At 36.9% G+C, this 21,999-nt stretch overlaps 1 protein-coding gene and 1 long non-coding RNA gene across 9 annotated transcripts; one reads left to right on the forward strand and one right to left on the reverse strand.

Moving 5' to 3' along the window:
- Window positions 1-2,639: 2,639 nt before the first annotated feature.
- PIG-U (phosphatidylinositol glycan anchor biosynthesis class U) lies at window positions 2,640-13,874 on the reverse strand. Of its 5 annotated transcripts, XM_069311241.1 has the most exons (10): window positions 11,539-11,576; window positions 11,260-11,358; window positions 9,538-9,695; window positions 8,909-9,011; window positions 8,266-8,362; window positions 6,451-6,655; window positions 6,083-6,308; window positions 4,555-4,823; window positions 4,292-4,434; window positions 2,640-3,349 (listed from the first exon to the last, which is right to left on the reverse strand). In XM_069311241.1, the coding sequence occupies exons 3-10, from the start codon at window positions 9,665-9,667 to the stop codon at window positions 3,239-3,241; spliced, it is 1,284 nt and encodes a 427-aa protein (XP_069167342.1). In that variant the 5' UTR covers window positions 9,668-9,695; window positions 11,260-11,358; window positions 11,539-11,576; the 3' UTR covers window positions 2,640-3,238. The 5 variants fall into 5 exon arrangements, with proteins under 5 accessions (XP_069167342.1, XP_045620871.1, XP_045620868.1 ...); XM_045764915.2 differs by lacking the exons at window positions 11,260-11,358; window positions 11,539-11,576 and adding an exon at window positions 13,824-13,874; XM_045764912.2 differs by lacking the exon at window positions 11,260-11,358 and having other exon boundaries at window positions 11,539-11,638.
- Window positions 13,875-14,056: 182 nt separating this feature from the next.
- LOC138355767 (uncharacterized) lies at window positions 14,057-21,108 on the forward strand. Of its 4 annotated transcripts, none has more exons than XR_011224039.1 (6): window positions 14,057-14,072; window positions 15,996-16,206; window positions 16,557-16,640; window positions 18,691-18,917; window positions 19,647-19,750; window positions 20,223-21,108. It is a non-coding gene; the product is annotated as an uncharacterized lncRNA (long non-coding RNA). The 4 variants fall into 4 exon arrangements; XR_011224037.1 differs by lacking the exon at window positions 14,057-14,072 and adding an exon at window positions 15,629-15,745; XR_011224038.1 differs by lacking the exon at window positions 14,057-14,072 and adding an exon at window positions 15,715-15,731.
- Window positions 21,109-21,999: the final 891 nt, after the last annotated feature.

A 21,999-nucleotide genomic window follows, 5' to 3' on the forward strand; every position in this document is an offset into this window, starting at 1 on the left:
AAGTGTTATAATCCAAAGGCATGGTCTTCCCAGGCAACTGGGTACTACCAAGGAGGGGAGACACACAAGAAATTAAATTGAAATGGCAGTGAAACCTACACCCTAGACAGTCCCGAGGAAGGAAAACAGACCTACATGTCTTGGCTGACCATTACATTACAATAACAGAAATTTTAAGCATTTCCAGAATGGAATTTACCTTTTAGTGTTTCAATTAGTTGTTTTTACAGTTAACAAAAATCACAACCTTAAAGCAGGTTAGTACTCAAACTGTAATCCTTATATCTGCCTATGATACAGTATGTATGGACTTTAGACATTTGTACCCAAATTAACAAAAAAATTAAGCCGAATGTACAGTACATTATTCGACAAAAGTAGGAGCCGTGGTGCTCGAAGGGGGTGCATACTTATGACAAAAAGTATAATAGTTGTGTGGGTGAAATATGCGAGACAGAAGTTAGCGCCAGATATGTGACATTAGGGGGCTCCCCAGCGGCACAGAGCTAGTAGGCTCATTTTGCCTTGGGCATTCATAGTGAGTGGTTAGTTATGTTGCACATCCCACTCTGGCACCTTGTCTGTTGTTGCAGTTGACAGTGGTGGCTTGTTAGTACTTTGGTGTGTGCCATAACAATGTAATACACCAATACCACTTAACTGCGAGGTGTCAAAAGTGGGACGCGCACCATAACCACTCGCTATGAACGGCCAGGGCCAAATGAGCGTACCAGGTATGTGCCTCTGGGAAGCCAGGAAACACCCCGACATTATCTTCTGTCTCACTTATTTCGTCCACACAACTATCTATCTTTTTATGCCATAAATGTGCACCCCTTTGAGCACGGAGGTCTATACGTTTGTGAAGTACAGTACTATATACTGCACATTCTTTATGTGCAGATCGAACTTAAAAGTTATTTTGATAATTTAAACTAATTATGTTTACAAAAGTCTTAAATTTATTTTAAAAAGTTGTCATTTACTGTCCTATATTTAACAAAAGAATGTATATAAAATGCAGCCGAAGAGTTACAATAACGTGGCTGAAAAAAGGATGACCCAAGCACAACTTGGAAGATGGAGAAGCAGTGAGATTTCAGTCCCTCCTAGACCATTATCAAGTCATGTGATACAAGAGAGGAAGGTATAGGCAAATATATAAGGTAAGAGAGTAAGATGAGAAGAAAGTGGGTTAAGCTTTGCCCCTGTTGCTTATTCTTGACATCAGATCATATATGTTAAATAGGTTGTAGTATTTAAGTACATACCGAGAAAGGGAAGTCACCCAACATTAACCTTAGTCCAGACTTTGTTGTTAGGTTGTTTATCAGAGCTGAATTGGCACGATGGCATCTGCTCTTCAGAGGAAGGAAAGATGATTTTAGAAAATTTTGAACCTAATGAATAGGATGATTAGAATCCCTAACATGATAGAAGAGAGCATTGTTTGTGTCTGTAGACTTGACACTTGTTTTGTGTGCCTTAAGTCTGTCATTTAGTGTACGGCAACATTTGCCAAAGTATCGGAGAGGACAAGACGAACAGGAAATAGAGTAGACACCAGCAGCAGTGTGAACCAGATTTCTACGAAGAGAGTTAGTTTTTCAAAAGGCAAGCTTCACATCAAGAGGATGAAGGATATTAGTGAGATTTTGGAGTTCAGATATAAAGGGAAGTCAGAGCACAGTGCTAATTGTGTTGGAAGGAGGTTGAGGATGAAAGAAATGTTTAGCTTGAGAATAGGCACAGTTGATAAAATGTAAGGGGTATCCAAGGTGAGAGAGATTCGTAAATAAAGGGAATTTCAGAATCGAGAAACTGAGGGTCACTGATGCATGGAACGCGGAGTAAGAGAGAGACGAGAACAGTTGTTTTTAACAGGATCAGGATGGTAGGAAGAGAGGTGAATGTACATAGCACTGCACGAGTTTGTGGTTGACAGAAAGAGAACCCAGACACAGAGCTGTTAACGTGAACATCAAGAAAAGTAAGGAGGGAATTGGATCCCATTCAAGTTTGAAATTTATGAGCCCGATTATTAAGAGAGGAATGGCTTGAAAAGACTAGGGTCATAGATCACGTTTGCTCTCTGGTGCCATGACCATAGTCTTTTCCAGCCTTTCCTGTCTCTCTTAATAATGTGGCTCCTATCAATTTCAAAGTTGAATGGGATCCAATTCCCTCCTTACTTTTCTTGATGTTCACGTTAACAGCTGTGTGTCTGGGTTCTCTTTGTGTCTACCACAAACTCATGCAGTACATTCACCTCTCTTCCTACCATCCTGATCCTGTTAAAAAAAATGTTCTCATCTCTCTCTGTTACTCTGCATTCTATGCATCAGTGACACTCAGTTTCTCGAATCTGAAATTTCCTTTATATCTCTCACCTTGGATACCCCTTACATTTTATCAACTGTGCCTATTCTCAAGCTAAACGAAATTTTTCATTCTCAACCTCCTTCCAACACAATTAGCACTGTGCTCTGACTTCCCTTCATATCTGAACTCCAAAATCTCACTAATACCCTTCATCCCCTTGATGTGAAGCTTGCCTTTTGAAAAAACCAACACTCTTCATAGAAATCTGGTTCACACTGCTGCTGGTGTCTACTCTATTTCCTGTTCGTCTTGTCCTCTCTGATACTTAGGCAAATCTTGCCGTACACTAAATGACAGACTTAAGGCACACAAAAGAAGTGTAAAGTCTGTTGTCGACTCTTCCCTTTCACAGTATATACTTAAATGCTCCAACCTACTTAACAAATATGATCTGATTTAAGCTTTGCCCCCTTTCTTACTGTCTACTCACCTCTCTTCTATCACATGACTTGATAATGGTCGAGGATGGACCGAAACGTTGCCGCTTCTCCATCTTCCAAGTTGTGGTTTGGTCATCATGTATATAAAATAATTTAGGATGTATATTTCTTGCATGTAACCCGACTTTCATATGTATAGTTTTCAAAATATTGTTACTGTACATAGGTAGGTAAATAGCCAAGAAAGTTCACAAGTATAAATATTTACCTAATAACTAGAGTAAAGCAATTAACTTGTCAAATCACTGCATTCCATGGCTACACTAGTTACAATGTTTTCCACTTGTTCATATTTTCCAGAGACCATAGTCTGCTATAATAAAAATCATGTGAAAATAAATTAGCCATTCCATATACATACATACGTGGCAACACTGTATTACTAAAGTCCATATTCTGTTCAGTTTATTTTTTTATCACTGTAGTGTTAATCTGGCAGGTACTCCATCAACTTCCATCTTGGACCCATGGATGAGGTGGTATTCCCGCTTAACATGTGCAAACAGGAGATCAGTAACAAGGAATATCTGAAATATAAGTACAGTAATAGACATCAGTTGGCTGCAGACAATGCTTAAAATGTTTAGAATCATGTTTGGTTTTCTCTTATTTGTTGGGTTACTCTAACTATAAATTTGGTGTCAATATTTGACAATGCATTTGACAAATATAAATGCATTTCTTGCATCTGCAAAACTAGCAACTGTATAGAGAACATAACCAAGAACAAAAGTTTATTTATAACATTATACACAACACCGATGAAGATGCGAATGTTTATGAATACAGTAGCAATATGATGACGAGTTTTACCATCATTGGAACGCTTACTGTCACTGTCGGAGTAAAGATGACATGTTTTAGTGTTGTGTCACTGGAATAGCAAAGTTTTAACATACAGACCTACAATATTCCTCCCTGCATCCTATTTACTCTATCACTTGTATAGGTATTAAAGAAAAGAATCCTAACCGATCCTGAAATATCTGGTCTGGGTTTTAGTGAATGCTGCATTTGCTTCTGTAAGTAGGCCATTTATGGAAGGGAATGCATTTATTGTTAGGCCTTGTAAATATTATGTACTACCTATCTTAATGGTGGTTTAGTATTTTCTCAAGACTCAACATTACAATCTGTTGTGCCAAATTGTGCCTAGCATAGGCGATTGGATTTCATGGCAAGCACTTTTCTGTCTCCATTCGGGCTGGTAGCTCTATATTGAAGAACAGTTTGAAAGATTTTGCTGTTGACATACATGTCTGTTGATCCTGTCCAGAGGCCTGAAGGACCTTGCTTTATTAAGCAGGCAAAAGGGATACCATTAGAAATAATCATGTGCAAAAATTGTCTTCTTACCAGGGATATCTAATTACATACCTAGAGATTATTGTTATATTTCCTGTGAAATGGCAACCACTGCTTTTCCCTCTAGTAATATTTATCAAACAGTATTAATTATAGTACTTTACCTGTGCGGTGTTGAAAGCAAGGGTAACGGCAAAGTAAAAATTGGCATTAGCCGATCCATTGAAAATCCACAGATTGTACATAATAGGTCCCAGAACAGATGTAGCCACAAACATACACCCAACGATGAATGTTTGGCGCATAACTGCAAAGAAAGATTGGTACAGTACAGATTATTTAAATATTCAATATTTATCAAATTTATAAGTGCTATAAAAGCCTTAGCAATTAATACAAGACTACATTATAAATTGATTGAACTCACATGGATATAAGTGTTTCCACATTGGCAGTAGAGCCATGTAGAGGCCCACGTCCCCAAGTGCTGGGTAACTTCTAAATACAGCTGTAAATGCTAACAAGGCTGCTGCTAGCAATACAGGGTCATGGCGTAGGCGAATTGAAAGTGGCAGCACATACACGAAAGCGTTGATTTGAAACGTTGCAAGAAAGAAGAGGCGAAAGTGTTCAAACATCTCGGTGAAGAAGTACCAGAAAAGACCAATGTTTGGTGTTAAATCAGGAGCTGCCAATCTGTGGAGATGAAAACATCAATTAAAATCCAACATTAATTTTTGTAATATTTTCATGCCGAACATGTTTAAATTTTACATATACGTACTAATATTTAAGTTAATTACTTTTCTCTGTACAAAAGGGATATAAAAAAGTACAGTTAATTGTCAATCAATTAAGATATTCCCACACAGTCATGTCTCAAGGATACAAAAATAGAGCTTTAAGTGTAATGGAATGTTACTTTCTGGCAGTGCCTCAATAGCTTCCCTGAGCTTACTACACTGGTATTCCAGGGTAACAATCTGAATGATGTCGAGTCATTGGGAGCAAGAACCAACATTCCCCCCCCCCCCCCTCTTCAGGATGGGAGAGCATGTGTGAATCACAGATCAATTAATAATCCAGGTAAAACATCCTAAAACCCAGAAAACCTCACTTATTTCAGGATTTTGTTTTAGACCATCGAATTACCAAATCAAATTCTGTAACAAGCAAAAAATCTCCCCCCCCAAATGCTCTCATAGCTACCAAGTGGCGACTTGGAGCCACCGTTTGACCCCTCCAGAAAACAGGGCCGAAATTGTGCTAAAAATATAAATCGCACGACAAACACTAAACACACAACTTGAGTCACGTGGCAATAGGTGAATGCAGAAGCAAAAGAGCCTGGTATAGTCTCCTGGCACTTGTGTTAACAGTGCCAGTAACATCTGGTGTGGGTTGTGGTAGTGGCCAGGTAGCCAACAACTAGCAGTGTCTTTGAAGCCAAATACAGTATTGCTTGCTTGGAGGTGTTATTTGAGTGTACATTATTGTACAGTTATTGAATGAGCCTTCTGATAATTCTGACCTGGACTGAGCATTCTCCAATGTGTGTGTCTATGCTTGGGCCCAGCAGAAGCAGTTTGGAAAGTTCTCCATTGCTTTAGATATCTGAGGGTTGCACTGATCAGGCTGGAATTTGGCTATACCCTGGGAAGAGCTGGACATTGCTTAAAGCCGCAAACAAGGGACTTGTTTGCGGGTCAGAAATACTCAGAAAAACTCAGAAAAAGGTATGCTTTCTAGTTTAATAAATACAGTATGTATCAGCTTTCTACAACAGAGGTAAATGTGTTAGGACATTCTACTGCTAATATGCTTATTTGGACATTGAAATATATAACCATATATTTGGTAAAATATAATTTAATCCTTAAAGTAATATATTTTGAATTTTTTTTTTTTTTTTATACAATGCATTGCTTTACAACTGCAATTTAGGTAATACTTACATAAAGCCATAAGTAGCTTCCATGAAATCCCATCCACCAGTAATTTCAGCAGAGATTATCATCAAAAACCCTAGTGAAACGATGAAGGAGGTCAACAGTTTCGTCACTAAGAAGGTTGCATTGTTCCCTTGGGAGAAACGTAGGATTCCTGGTACTACCAGACAAATTGGGTAGAAAGACTGATATGTAGAGAGAGCCACCAATCCCCCAAACAGCGCAGGGTAACCTGAAATGAGTTTTAGTATTATAAGACATACAATATTTGTTGTAAATTTAAATTCTGTACTTGATCCTCATTCTGTAAAATGTTTTCATGGCTTGTAAAACTGTGTACTAAAGATTTTGTTACCAACATCCACACTTCTTACCTTTCACCATGGAGGTAAATGCTGCAGCAAGAACAAGGTTGGCAAAAACAGTCGTAGTTTGGGCAACACATGAAGCTATTGTGTACGGGCAGAAGAGATATGCAGCTGCAACATACACTACACCAGACCAGAGAGATGAGGACGTCACAAGCAAGGGTGATGCATCACATGCGTACTTATCAACTTCCTTCTTCTGGTTTAAAAGCTGTTGACAAGACTGGCCATTAGCGTTTGATCTCCAAGAAGTTTTAGTTAATTCTAATGAAGTGCAACAAAAACCCTAATATAAGACTTTAAAATACAGTCAGGGAATAGAACTTTGTGTACAGAACTGGATCTAATAAAAGGAAAAGAAAAATTATACTATCGACACATACTATTAGTTTACTAATAACTGTGGCATTAATTTCAGAAACAAAGTACTACAGCATATGGTGCCCTACCATATGATGGTGACTTCTGTAACAGTAGAACTGTAATACAGTACAGATGAGTTTCTGTATAATATCACCCCTTATCTCGTGTTGTTCTTTCCTTGTTTTCTCCCCTTGGTGGAGGATTCTTTTTCTTTTTGTCACCAAAAGTGGCTTTGTTGTTGGCTCTGGGTTTTGGTAGTTGCATTTGGAAACCTCATGGTCTTCACTACAAGAAAGGGTTTTGTTGCTTTCTTTCTAGGGATTGCTCTCTTTGTCTTATTGTGGCCAAGAATGACTCCTCTGCCTTTCATCAAGATCCTCTAGTCATAGATGCTGGTTTGTCTTATTAAGGGTACATCGTACCTTCTGTCCTGTTGCCAAGGAGCAGTGTAATTTGAGTCATTCTTAGCTCCCAAGCTGTTACTCTTTTTGTCAATTCCATTTCGTTGGTGTCTTGTTGCAAGGCAAAGTTTTCTCGGGTAATCAGTCGGGTGGTTCAATTTAGACAGCCTGATATGTATCCATGTGCACATGATGTACACAAGTATGCTGTTATTACTAGTTTCTTTGCTAATATGTCTATGAGTAATATTTGTGCTCAGGGTTTTTGGAAACCTAACGTATTGGTTGCTTATTATCTTCTGGATGTTCTTCACCCTTACTGATGCTGGGATAACGCTTTTTATGTCAGAGTTCATCTTTTCCCGAGTCATGGGTTTCCTGCCTTCTCCAAGTATACTGTACCTTTATTACCATTTCTTTTAGCCCAATGTGAGCTTCTCCATGGCACAGTAGTGTGTGTACACTGGGAAAACTATTGAGGCCAACCCAGAAGTCACGCACTGAATGCATTGAAATGTGTTTTCCTGGGCAGCCTCAGCAGGTCCCCATTTCTGCCCTTCCTGTGATAATTGGGGCTATTTTTGGGCAATGATAGCTTGTAAACGATTTGGGCAGGCAGGTGAAACCCTTGGGTGACCTGCACTGCCATTTGGTAGTGCATTTTAATATTAGTGCATGGGTTGTTAATATTGGTTAGTGCTGCTTCCCTTCTTTCTATTTTTCTGTTTTATTTAGACGGTTTGTTTTCCTTTGCTCAAGTATTACAATAAATAGAATCCATTACATAGTCATGAAACACATGAGAATCCTAATACCATTTGCAGATGACAAAATAAATAAAATATGCATATATTAGCAGTAGTACAAGAAAAGTAGTAGTTTAAGGTACATTCAAATGTGAAGCAATATTATGGACAGTTACCTGTAAGTACTGTAGTGCAAATTTTTTATTACTGTGTAATACAGTAGTAAAAAGAAAATAATGTGATAGGGAATGAGATGAATAGTATGTAAAACCTTGCAGTTTGAAGACAATAAAAGCAAGAAACCTACTCACCAGTTGTTTGCTATATGATGCAGCCACGGAGGCCAAAAGAGCGGCAGTAAGGAGATCACATGCAACAAACAATAGTGAAAGATAGGCTTGCCATGACCTGTGGAAAATACATTACATATGTACAAATCTGTTTTCAGATGTATTTATTTAGTAGTTGTCCATTATATTTTAGATTGAAATTCAAATCTTGCAGAGTGAAATTAACTCATAGGGCAAGGGAAATGCATTCTGGTGGCATCTCTGGTTGCAATGAATTGGGGTGGGTCCCATATATTTTCTTGAATTGAGGTTGTACTGTACAGTATACATTGACATACTGTACATACAAACACTTACATCTCTCGTACTTTAAAAAGGCAAGAGAGCTGCTATATAAGAAAGTCAATTATTAAGCACTCTACCACAGAATGTGATTAAGATTATTTTGTTACAAGTTATAATGACATCATATTGCATAGTTATCCTGTTCCATAACTTGAATATTTGTTGTCAGTCTGCCCCAAATTACACTTACTGTATTAAAAAATAAGTACAGTATGGTATATATTCATTATAACAATATACAGATTTAGTATATCGAATTGTAGTACAGTATATAGCTTTTGGCTGATGTGTCCTTCAATAAAGAATAGTATTATCTCACCTGACTAGGAAACCACCAAAGAACAGACACAATGGTGTTTCATGGAAAACACCCCCACTGTACACAGGAATACCCTGGGAATGTAGGAACACTCCCTCCTGCACTGCAAAATAAAAATCAACATGATTTGTCAACAAGTTACATATATTCAATCATTATCAAATATACTGCATTACATATCAAACCAAATGCTGTATACAGTATAAATTTAATCACCATGATTGAGCACTATCACATCGTTTATTAGTCTCACTCCCATTTCACATACAGTACAATTTTGTACCAGTGTGTGGTACCTTGACATTTGACTTGCCCTTAGATTCTCAGTTCATCATTATAATTGATGAGACAGATCAGCAAAGGTTATTATCATAATTGTGAATTTTAACATTTTGTTGAAGCACTGAAGTAGTAAAAATAAGCTAATTACATATTATATATAGATTTCAATAAATGTGTATCTCAATAGAGAAATACACTGTATTGAGACGAATCATGTTAGAATCATTAATTGTACCCTTTCAGTCATATTCAACACTAGTGTATATATAGATTTATATATACTGTAACTGTTAGTGTAGTTACCCAAGTGAATGACTAACAAATAATAAAGACTGAACTGTTCTTACCCCTCTTCCAAGAGTTTAATGGTGTCGAGAGTTCTACACGCTTAGCAATGTACTCGGCACTAGAGGTGCTCATCAGCCATAACCGCACTGCTGCTCCCAATAGGTACATTACCCACATGCCACTAATCATCTTAGTGTTTGTCCTTCACCACACACCTCTGGAGGAGAATTGTTATTTACTGTATGTCTTAATACTATGGTAGTTTTAAATTAATAATAAAATAATGTTAATATACTTCAGTACACAAATAATTAATGTTAACAAAGATCAATGTGATAATTAATAGCACATTATCAAGCTTATTATCCCTTCCCCTTATGTTCTTTGTACACCCATTCAGTAAAAATTAATAATTTGCAATTGTTAATAATATTAATAATACTTATTTATATTAATAACAACAACAACAATAATAATAATAATAATAACAATAAGTAGTAGGAGGTAGGTGTGAGTCCAGATAGAGGTGGCTAAAGGCCTGAGACTTTATGACTTGTCTTTTGTTTTGTTGTTTGCACTCTTGATAAAGACCTGAAATTACAGTGCTGTATTGAAAAAGAAAAAAGTTCTGCAAAAAGAAAAAGCTGAAAGTACTAGAACAGAGAAAGTGAGAGTTAAGCAATACAGTTATGATGAATAAATAAGAGAGAGCATTTAAGAGTTAAGAGTTAGATGGGTGATACAAAACACATTAATTTAAGGATCTAAATACCGTACTGTAATTGGGATTAGTACACTGTCAGTATGACAGACACTAGGCATAAAAAAGGATTAATGTAAGTGAAAACAATAGCTGGATCAAAAATTGATAATTCAGCATAAAATGAGAGAGGTAGATAAAAATTTTCAACTTGTGAATTCATTACTTGAGAAATGCATGTGTTGTAACTACTTCATGAAGGAAGGGCATGCAGGGATAACAAAATAATAAAGATCACAAGGAATATATACAAGAGTCATGTAATGGGAGGGTATAATAATAGCAATATAACCTGCATGTTGGAAGCTGAGAGTGGAGATTAAGATGTATACAAAACTTTCACAATAAATTCTCAAAGTGGTAAAATGGCAGGTAGGTTTGACATTGTCAAAGTAGAAATAGCAACAACAACAACACTTCCAAAAACTAACAATAATCAAAGTGTCAAAGTAGCAATGAGTTACTGTCAAATGAGTGATAGTACCTTGTGGTTACCTTGTGATAGTTTTGTGGGTTTGTCCCCCAACATTTCCTAAGTTGTGACCAGGTGACATGGTTGATGGTCTTCAGGTCATGCAATGTTGGGATTGGCCAGTAGGTGAATGAGAAGTGTGAAGACAGCCTCACCCTTGGCAAATCTCAATATACAGTACCTAACAAGATTTTCTGGCCTAGCAATGATATAGTAAGACTATGTCAATATATTCATATTAGACAAAAGTAAACCAAGGATTTTTTTGTTTTAGATTAACTAGTAGTATTTACAAACTAGCTTGTGTAAAGAACTGGCAAAAGGTTTTTACAAACAGGTTTCTGTAATACACCCTTCCTTTTCCAATGTTTTAGGAGTACAGTCATAGAGTACCTAGCAATTTCTTGTGTTATAATACAAACACTTCTAGACGTTATTTTGCTAATTGGCTTGGTTTTATGGTTTTGCAACTAGATATTGAGCAATTAGGGCTGTGGTTACTTTTGGTTTGTATGAAGTTATAAAAGGGAGGGGGGGAGGGGCAATGACCTGCAAATCTTTAATTACTCCTGAGAAAATGGTGCACTGTGTCTTATCAGGTCCGCTCTCCAACGATGACCATACTAGCAGCCTATCGTGGTGTAATTTCTGCAGAACACAAAGAAAAAGACGGATAAAACAAAACATCAACTCGTTTCCAAGGAGGAGGTGGATCCATCGTTCGCTCTCTTCCCTTATATTATAATCATGAACAAACTGCAAGATTAGAATGTTCACAAATCGGGTAATTAATATAATGAGTTTAACTACTTTAATTATGATGGTTACCTTCAAAACAAGACTCTGTGCCGGCACAGCTGATTTGTTTACAGTCGCGAACCATTCAATTGTTCGGATGATCACTGGCGTCGTTTTAACATTTGAGTTTCTGTCTAGGATTTATTTAGTAATGCATATTGTTTGAAAAAAAATAACAGGTTATTAATAAATATTGTACTTGAAAAAAATAATTTTTCTTCAGAATTTAATATATTTATTAGAAATTATGAGATGTAACCTTACATGTTAACACGTACGAACAAAATATATTTTCCCATTTTCTACTAAAAGAATATTAAAGAAAACATACAGCTGTGACTAACTATATTTTTGTTATCCACAATAAGTGACAGGAAAACAGACATCGAGATAACCTTTTAACAAATCATTGTGTCTGGGGCCAGGCAGCCATAGTGTATTCATACACGTTAGCCTTACATCGAGGTTCCTCCGAATTACTGAACGTTAACGTTATGTAACCCCATAAGAAGCTGAGAAACTCCCGAGTGCCTCTACCTACTGCTAGGCGAACTAGATGCAATAGGTGATAAGAAATGCGGGCAACAACTTGTGTCCCGACCAGGCACACACTTGGTCCGGGAGACATCTCCCGTCACGCAGGGTGCAGTCGCGCCTCCACAGATCTCCAGTATCAGCTCTTGATACTGGTAATGGCTCAAAAGGGCCACCACGTACGGGCTATTCATGGCCGTGCCACCTCTTGGGTGGCTTAATCTTCATCAATGAATCAATCACTTGTGTCCCGGCCAGGATTCGAACCCGGAATTCTCATGAACCAATTCTCTGACGCAGGTTCGAATCCTCGTCACGGCGTATGTGGATTTGTTAATTTGATGCATCACGCTATTGTAATTTTTGTGTGTAATAGTGTATTGTAGTGTAGTGTAGTGTCTGAATTATCGATTGCGAGTCGAAAACTAACTCCACCGTACTAGCAGGACCCTTTTGGCTAATTAATTTAAGAGCTTGTGACCAAATTGAACTTTCCTTGACCCAAAGGCCAATAGTTGTTAAAAGAAAACATTACGTGTTCTCACTCCTGAATTACATGAAATAATATAGCGATGAAATTGTGCACTTATGATTGAAGATGGTTTACAATAATAAATCCAACCTGTTCTTGGGATAATATAGTAAATATTTCACAATGTTCATAATTCCTAAACTGCTAATGTTCACAGTTTGCCTGTGGTAGATTTACAGTTATTAGCAATCACCAGAGACTAACCCTTCCTCCAATGCTGTAGTGTAGCGTCTACTGCACTGTCCTATACTTATTGTACTATACTGAACGGTACTGTACTGTATTGTACGGTACTGTACTGGACTGGACTGTACTGTATGGTACCCTGTACTTTACGGTACTTATCTTACCTAGCTTATCGTAGCCTAGTCCAGTGTAGGTTAGCTTGCTTAGCTTAGTTTAACGTAGCATAATATAGGGTCATTTTATGAAAAAAACGCCTCACGAGTGTTCAAATGATGAAAGTGTATCGCACGAGCGGTTTATTATTAAAAATGAGTGATGAGTGGAAAAATGTGTAAGACTATTTGATTGCATGCTAAATGTAATCGTTTTTACTAGTTGCAGTGTGCATGTATGGCTTAAATCACGTATATAAATATACATTGGTGCTGTTTAGAGAGGAAAATGAACGGTTGTAAAGGTAATATTGCAATAACAATGGTCGTTAGTGAAACTAGCGTCAGTTTCTGACCAGGGGGAAAAAAGACAAAGGGCCGAATGGGCTTAAATTTTTTTATTAGTAAATTAAATTATGCAGAACATGTAAATAATATAAGTAGGAATTAACAAATGTAACATGTCCATGTCTGAGGACTAATTAACTTAAAATGTACCCCCGTAGTAGTAAGCATAGCCTAGACATGGCAAACACGTTCTGCAGAAACCTAATGGCAGATGAAATATAATTAGAACTAGGTATAACAGTCAGGACACAAAGGGGAAATAAAGTGTATAGACAACACTTAACGGAGCCCTACCAAGACAATGTGAAATCCTAGAATTAACAGGCGGGCAGAAAATACCTAGTGACTGGGGAAAAGTGATATGACAAATGGGAGAAGTTTTTCCCAGGGCGTGAGGCCGGCCGGCAAGGAATAAGAAGTGTTTGCCGACTCTTACTAGCACCTAGACTGGGCAAAGGATTAGCTGCGGACAGCGGGACACTTGGGGAGCGGCGCTGCACCCCCCTCCCCACTTGCGGTGGGGAAGACAGGGACAGTGGCACAAAGCATGACTGGGAACTGACACTTGCATGAAGGGGAGGCGGGTGGGAGTTCCGAGTACTGCGGCGGTCGGGTGGAAGTGAGGGGGAGCCCCTCTTTGCCTCCGAATTTATATGGCCCCAGACTTCCCGCGCATGTGCGCGGGGCGCACTGCACAACTGTTTATTTGTCCCCATCTTCAGAAACATGTCCGCTTTGTATTTCAAAGCAGAGGCCATTTCTGGGCGAAACGCTGCGCGTACTAGTGGCTTTACAAGATTGTAAATAATATGGTATGTATTCTCTCAAACCCAATGGACCTTGTTGTATATAAATAAATAAATAAGTTGTTATACACCGTCATTGCAGCAATCTCTTCCCTCGCCATCTCACGTGAAAATTGTGCATATTACGCCTTGTTACATTCAAGAAAGAGTTATTTAAGTAGAAAAAATGATAATGGTGATGCCGTTGCTCCATTTGAAAGGCAATTAAGGAACTGTGAGTGTACGGTAGTGTACTGTTGTGCCCTATAGTGTACTGTACTGCTCTGTACTTGATTTTAATGTAGTGCACTGTAGTGTTTTGTACTGAACTGTACCGTACTGTACTCTATTATACTGTACTGGATCATACTGTAGTATTGTGTAGCATAGTGTACGGTACTGTACTTTTCTGTATTATACAGTACTGTAGTTGACTTCACTCTACGGTACTGTACTATACTCTGCAATAATGTAGTGCACTATACAATAGTGTACGGCAGTGTTCAGTAGAGTACAGTAGTATAGCATAGTGTACTGTATTTTAGTGTACTCTGTACTATAGTGTACTGTTAGTGTAGTGTACTGTACGTAATTGTATTGTAGTGTAATGTAATGTACTTGACGTTAGTGGAGTATATTGTATTGTAGTGCATTGTACTGTAGTGAACTGTACCCTGTACTGTACTCTGTACAATACTGTATTGTAGTGTAGGGTATTGTAGTGTAGTGTACCCTGTACTCAAGTGTAGTGTACATTATTATAGTGTAGGGTACTGTAGTGTATTGTACTGTAGTCTTTTGTAACTTAGTGTATTGTACCGGACTGTAGTGTAATGTATCGTGTACAGTACTATAGCGTACTATACTGTAGTATATTGTAGTGTACAGTACTTTACTACAGTGTATTATATTTTACTGTAGTGTACCCTGTAGCGTACATTAATGTACTGTACTGTACCCTTGACTGTACTGCATGTTATTGTTCAGTACGGTACTGTACAATACTGTACTGTACCGTGTACTCTACTGTATTGTAGGGCACTGTACCTTGTAGTGTACTGTTATGTAAGGTAGTGTACTGTACTCCACTTTACTGTAGTGTACTGTACTATACGATACTGTACTGTTGTCTATTGGACTGTAGAGTACTGTACCCTTGGCTGTTGTGTATCGTAGGGTACTGTAGTGTATTGTATAGTACTGTACTGTATTGTAATGTATAGTAGTGTACTGTTGTCTACCGTAGGGAACTATACTCTACAGTAGTGTAATGTATAGTACTGTAATGTATCGCACCGCAGATAAGTGTACTGTATTATAGTGTAGTGAGTTTTAGTGTAGTTACAGGTTAAATAATTAATGTGAATATATACTAATGATAATACTACTTATGTAATAGTAATTAATGGAAAGTCATAATTTGTGAGTGTAAAGTAAAGTATTGTTTGTCATACATTTGGTATATGTATGTTTCTCATACATTGGGTATACATTTTGGTGTATATATTGAAGTGTCAATAAATAATGTGCCTGAATTAGTGGAGTATCCAATTTGGTGGAGCCGACCAATGACATACAGCGTGCGAGAATGTGACGTCAAGTGAAAAATCGAAACGTGATTGGCTGTTGAGTCGACGTGCTGGGCGAGGAGTAACGGAACGTTATTTTGACCCTAGTATTCGCAAAGTACGGGTGTACAAGTTAGTGTTAGGGCGTGTTGTTACTCTGAGCTGGTACCCCGTTACCCTTTTGGGGTCGCTAGGGCTGACAGCCCCCTAGCTTACACTAATTTTGTACACCGTCATAACGCGAATACATAGGGTCAAAAAACATTTAAATCTGCCGTATATACCCTGTTGATGGAGTATACGCAGATATTTTAGTTTTGATCCATAATCATTACTGAAATATTAAGAAATGTTAATTATAGTGAATGAAATTGTTTTTCAGGTGTCTTGTTGGTGAATGAGGTAATGGTGGGAAGATGATGCGTCGCCTGAAATAGGCCTAGTGGTGAGGTATGAATGTTTGAGAATAACGTTGATGGGACGAGTTGTGGAGCGATGATTTACGTCAGAGCTGTGGCAGCCGAGCAGAAGCTGGTGGGAGATGTTTTTATTTAGCAAGATGTGCTACTGATAGGTGGATCATATCTGGTAAGGTAAGTAGTTAATAGGTAGTTTAAGTTCGGGATGGTAATATTTGATTACGATACCGTACTTTAATAGTTAATGTGTTATTTGAATTTTAAAAGATTAAAGTTGACGAGCACATACCAAAGTATGTATTGAGATTGAAGTTGTTAATAGTATCGGGTGATAGGGGTGGGAACCGACAGATAGTCAACTGGTTTCAGACTATCTAGGTTGGATATATGCGTTTAAGAGTTGCATTTGAAATGAGGTACATCAGAGAAAATAGTTTATGGTAAGTAGACGTTTGAAAGGTATGGTATACGGATGATTGAATGATTTATATTTGTAGCATAGAGTAATTGTTGCGTTGTTGCAGGTAATACCGGATAGATTGGCGGGACACCTGGACTGGAAGACCACAGAGAGATGCGTCAACGTTAGTGTTCGTGAAGAGTTTGCAGTAAGTGTCTGAATAGTGTTTGGTTGAATTTCGTAGATAGGTTGTAAGTTCGGTCACGTTACTAGACTAAATAGTGTTAATGTTGTCTGGTTTGAAATTGTTATTAGGGGGCCGAGATTAGTTATCATAGTGAATTTTCACAGTATTGAAGTTGACAGGAAGTTAGTTTTGGACGGGCTAATGTTCAGTGAAATAATAAATACTGAAGTTTAAATGGAAATCGTCCGTTAGGTTAATAAATAGTATATTTTATTATCGTAAAAGTTTGAACTATGAGGTTAAATTGGTTAACGTGTAAATATTGATCGTGTCCCATGTTGCAGGTAGAAGTGGGTACAATAACAGAAAATAGGGAGTAATACTAATAATTGTAAACGTTAAATTGAATAGACAGGATGAGTAGGCAATATAAGATGGCATATAAAGACTATGGAAGGCCGTTACGAGCCTTTCGAAAAGTGTTGAAGCGTACGTTACATGTTAGTGGGGACATTATTAAGTAGTTGCTTTAATGGAAGTTTACCGGGAGTAACGCAGTAGTGTATATTGAATCAGGAGCCACTGTATAGGTGCATGTAAGAAAATGTACGTGATGGGTAGGCCGTGGATGACGGTATTTACTCCCAAGTAGATGTTAAAACGAAATGAAAAACAAAAGGATGAAGGCAGTAGATTGGCGGCATTGAATAGATAAGTGTCATGGTGTTATTGAATATCGTAGTTGGCGGGTAATGGTGAGAGGTTGACAGGTGCTTAAATACCCGAGTGGGAGTTTGAGGAGGAATACAGGGATATCCGGTGTCATCGCGAGTGGTTTAATTGAAAAGAATAGAGCCTTAAACTGTAAAAGTTTACATTGTTAGCATTTTGTGATTTAGACACTAAATAGTTTTGCTGTAGGATGCAGTTGGTTCTGGAAAGTGGTTGTTTACTGAATAACTGTGTATAGGCTTAGGGGTGAGAAATCGCGCGCCGTGTTGATAGTGCTGTGGCCCCCCCCCCCCACCCCACGCGCAATCATTGAATGGTATTAAGTGTTATGGTTACCAGAGTACATAAATAGACGTATAGGAGGGTGGTTTGACGTTTGTAAATGTGGGCTCGCTGCCGTCGTAGTTACGTACACATGTATACCTGTACGTGGTTTGAGGTAGAGGTGGTAGTAACAATAAAAGATATAATTAATAGGAGTAAAATATTTAGTTAATGAATGCAATAAATAAGCGTGTCGTCATAGTACGAAGAGGTGTTAAACATTTGTAGGATTGTTAAAATTAACAATCCTTGTATATAGTCATTTTGACTGCAGAGGGTGGTGGCAGTAGTTTTTGAATAATGTGTAGGAGAGAGTGGACGGTACACGTGATGTGTGAAGGCGGTGTGTATATTCATAGTGATGTGTAAAAACATTTGTAATGAGGGATAGCGCGTGTTGTAATAGTAGTATAGGGTGAATTGAAAGGCACAGGTCACATTTGGGCATGTGGCAGAGAAAAAAATGTTTTGAACTTGATGTTAAACAGGCCGTGGAGCAATAGGTGAATTGAATCATGTGTAGTAGTAAGTATATGGTGTTAAAGTAATGCCCCCATGGAACATTGACGGTTAATGTGTGGTGATATAGGTATTAAGTGTTAGGTAGTTATTGATGAGTTAATGTTTGGTAGGCAGAAGTGTAACAGAGGAAATGAGGATATGGGGTTAATGTGGAGGATGAGTAAACCGCAACAATTGAAAATATGTAGTTTAGCACTGCAGGTGGATGTATAGGAAACGTGGTGTTGTGTGGGGGTTATTGGTTTGCTTTGATATAAAAGAAGCATTCGTCAGAGGTTGAACACATGTTTATGTAGTTTAGTTTTCGTGATTTATATCATTTTAATATACAATTTGTTATACCTTTATATCTGAAAATTGAGATGATGATATCGCAGTGAATGAAAAAGTGTTCATAGAAGGTTGTAGGTAATAATAGTAAATGTTAATTTGAAGGATATTATTCATGATATTTCATGGTGTTGATTGATTATAATTTTGAAATTGATTTAAGGCTGACTGAAACGTCAGGGTGCGAGGAGCCGCGTCCAACAGGCTGGTTGAAGAGTCCTGCAACCAGGATGCGTGGTCGAGGATCGGGCCGCGGGGACGCTAAGGGGCGGAAGCAGCTCAAGGATGTGATCGTGTTGAGAGGTTTTTGGCTGTGCGTAATTGAGCGATGACGTGTCGACGATGATGAACGCGACGGTCCAGAGTACTGGAATAGGGCGTGACATTGAGGCAAGTTTATTTATTTTCCGATGTATCTCTCCCTGGTGAATAAAGTTTACGTCGTACAGAAATTTATATGAATAGTGTTATAAGTTGTGTAGTTTACTCATTAGTTGTGATAATACCGAGCCTTGGTAGAGGTAACAGTTTGATAAAAGAATTGTTATTAGGGTGGAAAAGAACAGGTGTTGAAGCAGCGGTGTGTGTGTGTATATATATATATATATATATATATATATATATATATAATATATATATATATATATATATATATATATATATATATATATATATATATATATATATATATATATATATATATATATATATATATATATATATATATATATATATATATATATATATATATATATATATATATATATATATATATATATATATATATATATATATATATATATATATATATATGAATGGTAGAGGGTAGTCGTGTATAGACATAGATGGTGAAATAGAGGTCAATAAGCGCTCACACATAGCTTCCCGACAATAGTAAGTATAGGTGGGAACACGGAGAGATCGTGCCATGAAACGAACCAGTCTGTTCTCGTACCTAAGTCTGTAGGATTTGATAGTTTTGTTCCGGCGTTGCTTTGCCCCCCCCCCCCCCCCCATTGTGTAGTTTGTCGAATAGTGCGTGTCGTGTATGTGATATAGTAGTGGTGATGAGTATATTAAGCATTTTAAAAAATCATAAAGTAGAATGTACTTTCGCAGGTGAGAGGCTTGAGTCCCGACGAAGTTGATAAGTGTCTTTAGCTAGTTTCGGGAGAGATTTCAGGAAGTGTTTAATTGAGAAGTTGACGTCTCTTCCATACAAGGTAGGAAATGTTAACCAAATGTTGTAAATTTTTGTTGTAGTTGAGGATATAGTTATACAGTTATTGATTAAATTGGTGTGTATATAAGAATTTACTTGAAATAGAGGGACTAACGTTGGTTGGGGATTCGCCTAGAAGGGGCGTCGTTACTGTGCTCATAGAGGGCAGTAGATATATGGTGAACGAATACGAAATAAAGTTGATGTAGATATATTGAGAATGTGAATCATAAATGAATATATAGTATGTAGGTAATAATTGAATGAAATAAGAAATTGTAGGCAATAAGGTATATAATGTTGAAGGTAAATGTTAAGCGAAGTATTGAATAGAAAAATCATGAAGTGTAAAAGTGAATGAAATAGACAATGTAAATAGGTTAATGTATTGTATTTTGAGTGAACCGAATAAAATACATGAAATATGAATCACCTTTGCAGTAAGAAATGAAATGTATCGTGTTTTCTTTCAGATTGAAGGTGATGGTAATAATCATGGTTGATTGGTCGAGGGAATGAGAGCCAGCTGAGTTTTAGCTACAAGGGAACTCAGGCGCGTAGCAAGAATATTGTTGAAGAGAAGGATGAGGGTACGCACACCGTGAATAACTGAAATGAATTTGCAAATGTAAATATACGACCCCCTCCGAGCTGAGGTGGTTGTTGGAGTTTGGGGGGGATAATGTGCGGCTGCCGGAGTGATGGTGGTGGGACGATTGCGAAGAGTGGTGTGTCGTTTTGTTGCGTTGTGGTCCTGCTTCCGTGGTCTCCAATTGTGGTGGGGACGTATTTCCTTGTCCCTGTTCTCGTATGTGTTTGCCGTATCGTGGGGACGTTGTGGTTGTTCCCTTTGACTTCTTATTATCAGTGCGGGTTGGATGAGGAGAAATGTGTATATAATATGTGTTAGTATTGAATAATAATGAATAATATAATAATGTGTTAATTAGGTTTTAATAGTGTATAATAAGATAATTAATAAACAATAGTGAGTAAATGAATGTTATTCAAGTAGATAATGGATAATAAAGTGTATCACTAAAGAAACAAATATAATAATAAATAAAGTGTATTTAAATAATAATTTGAATAAATCCTACGAATATTGATGACTGAATAGTATGAATCAAGTTATCGTTATTGATACTTAAAGGTTGTTTTATTATTATGAATACATGGTGGTAGTGAATAGTTAATGTATACATTAGAAACTTAAATAGTATTAAATTAGTAGTAAGTATGACATGATATTCCGGAAAAATGTATATTGAAAAAGTAATGAGTGATATAATTTGACATGTACAACAGTAATGTAAATACTTCGATTGATTGTTTCATGTGTAATAAATAGTATTACTGTATAGTATTTATTATACAAGATTGAAAGTTAATATAGGTAATGAATATTGATGTCGAATAGTGTTCAATATTTAGTGACATCACTATTTTCCAATGTGTAGTTTTGATTATTCACTGTAGATGTTTGTACTAGTGCATATTACAATAGTTTGTATGTTAAAAATAACCCACATTACTGAGGTTTGAGGTAGGAAATGAAAAAACTAATTGTTGCATTTCATCGAAGTATAGCATACATTGTCATTTTAGTTCTTTGACACATCTGGTTGGAAATGATTGTGTGTAAAATGACAGGTTAAAAAAAAATACGAAAATGATATATACTATATATATATTTTATATATCTATTATATACAGATAATATACATATACTATATGTATATTTATAGATATCAAGGAAGATATAAAAGAAAAAAAAAACACATTTAGATCTCTAAAATGTTTTAATTATAAACGTGTAATAATATATCTAAACAAAATATTAGTAAAACGTAATAATAGATATATTTACATAAAATTTCAGATATATTGTATTGATTGTTGTTAAGTCATTATATGTATATAAATGTTATACATATCAATACATCACACCGTTCTATATATACATCACACCGTTCTATATATATATATATATAGAACGAAGTAGAACCTCCATCAAGGGGCAACCATACCCTCTGAGAAAACCACGCATTACACCCAATTTTGACATCGCTTCAAATACAGTGTCCTACCACAAGTTTTCTTAGGGTTCCTTTATTCTACATCACATCATTAAAACATATACATGCGTTCATACAAAATTAATACATTAATTTTATTACATTTCATATATGTGGGTGTCATTTGGCCTGGACACCACTCACGCCTCTTCACACACACATATATATATAA

This window comes from Procambarus clarkii, chromosome 69 (genome assembly GCF_040958095.1).
Source record: "Procambarus clarkii isolate CNS0578487 chromosome 69, FALCON_Pclarkii_2.0, whole genome shotgun sequence".
NCBI classification, from domain to species: Eukaryota; Metazoa; Arthropoda; class Malacostraca; order Decapoda; family Cambaridae; genus Procambarus; species Procambarus clarkii.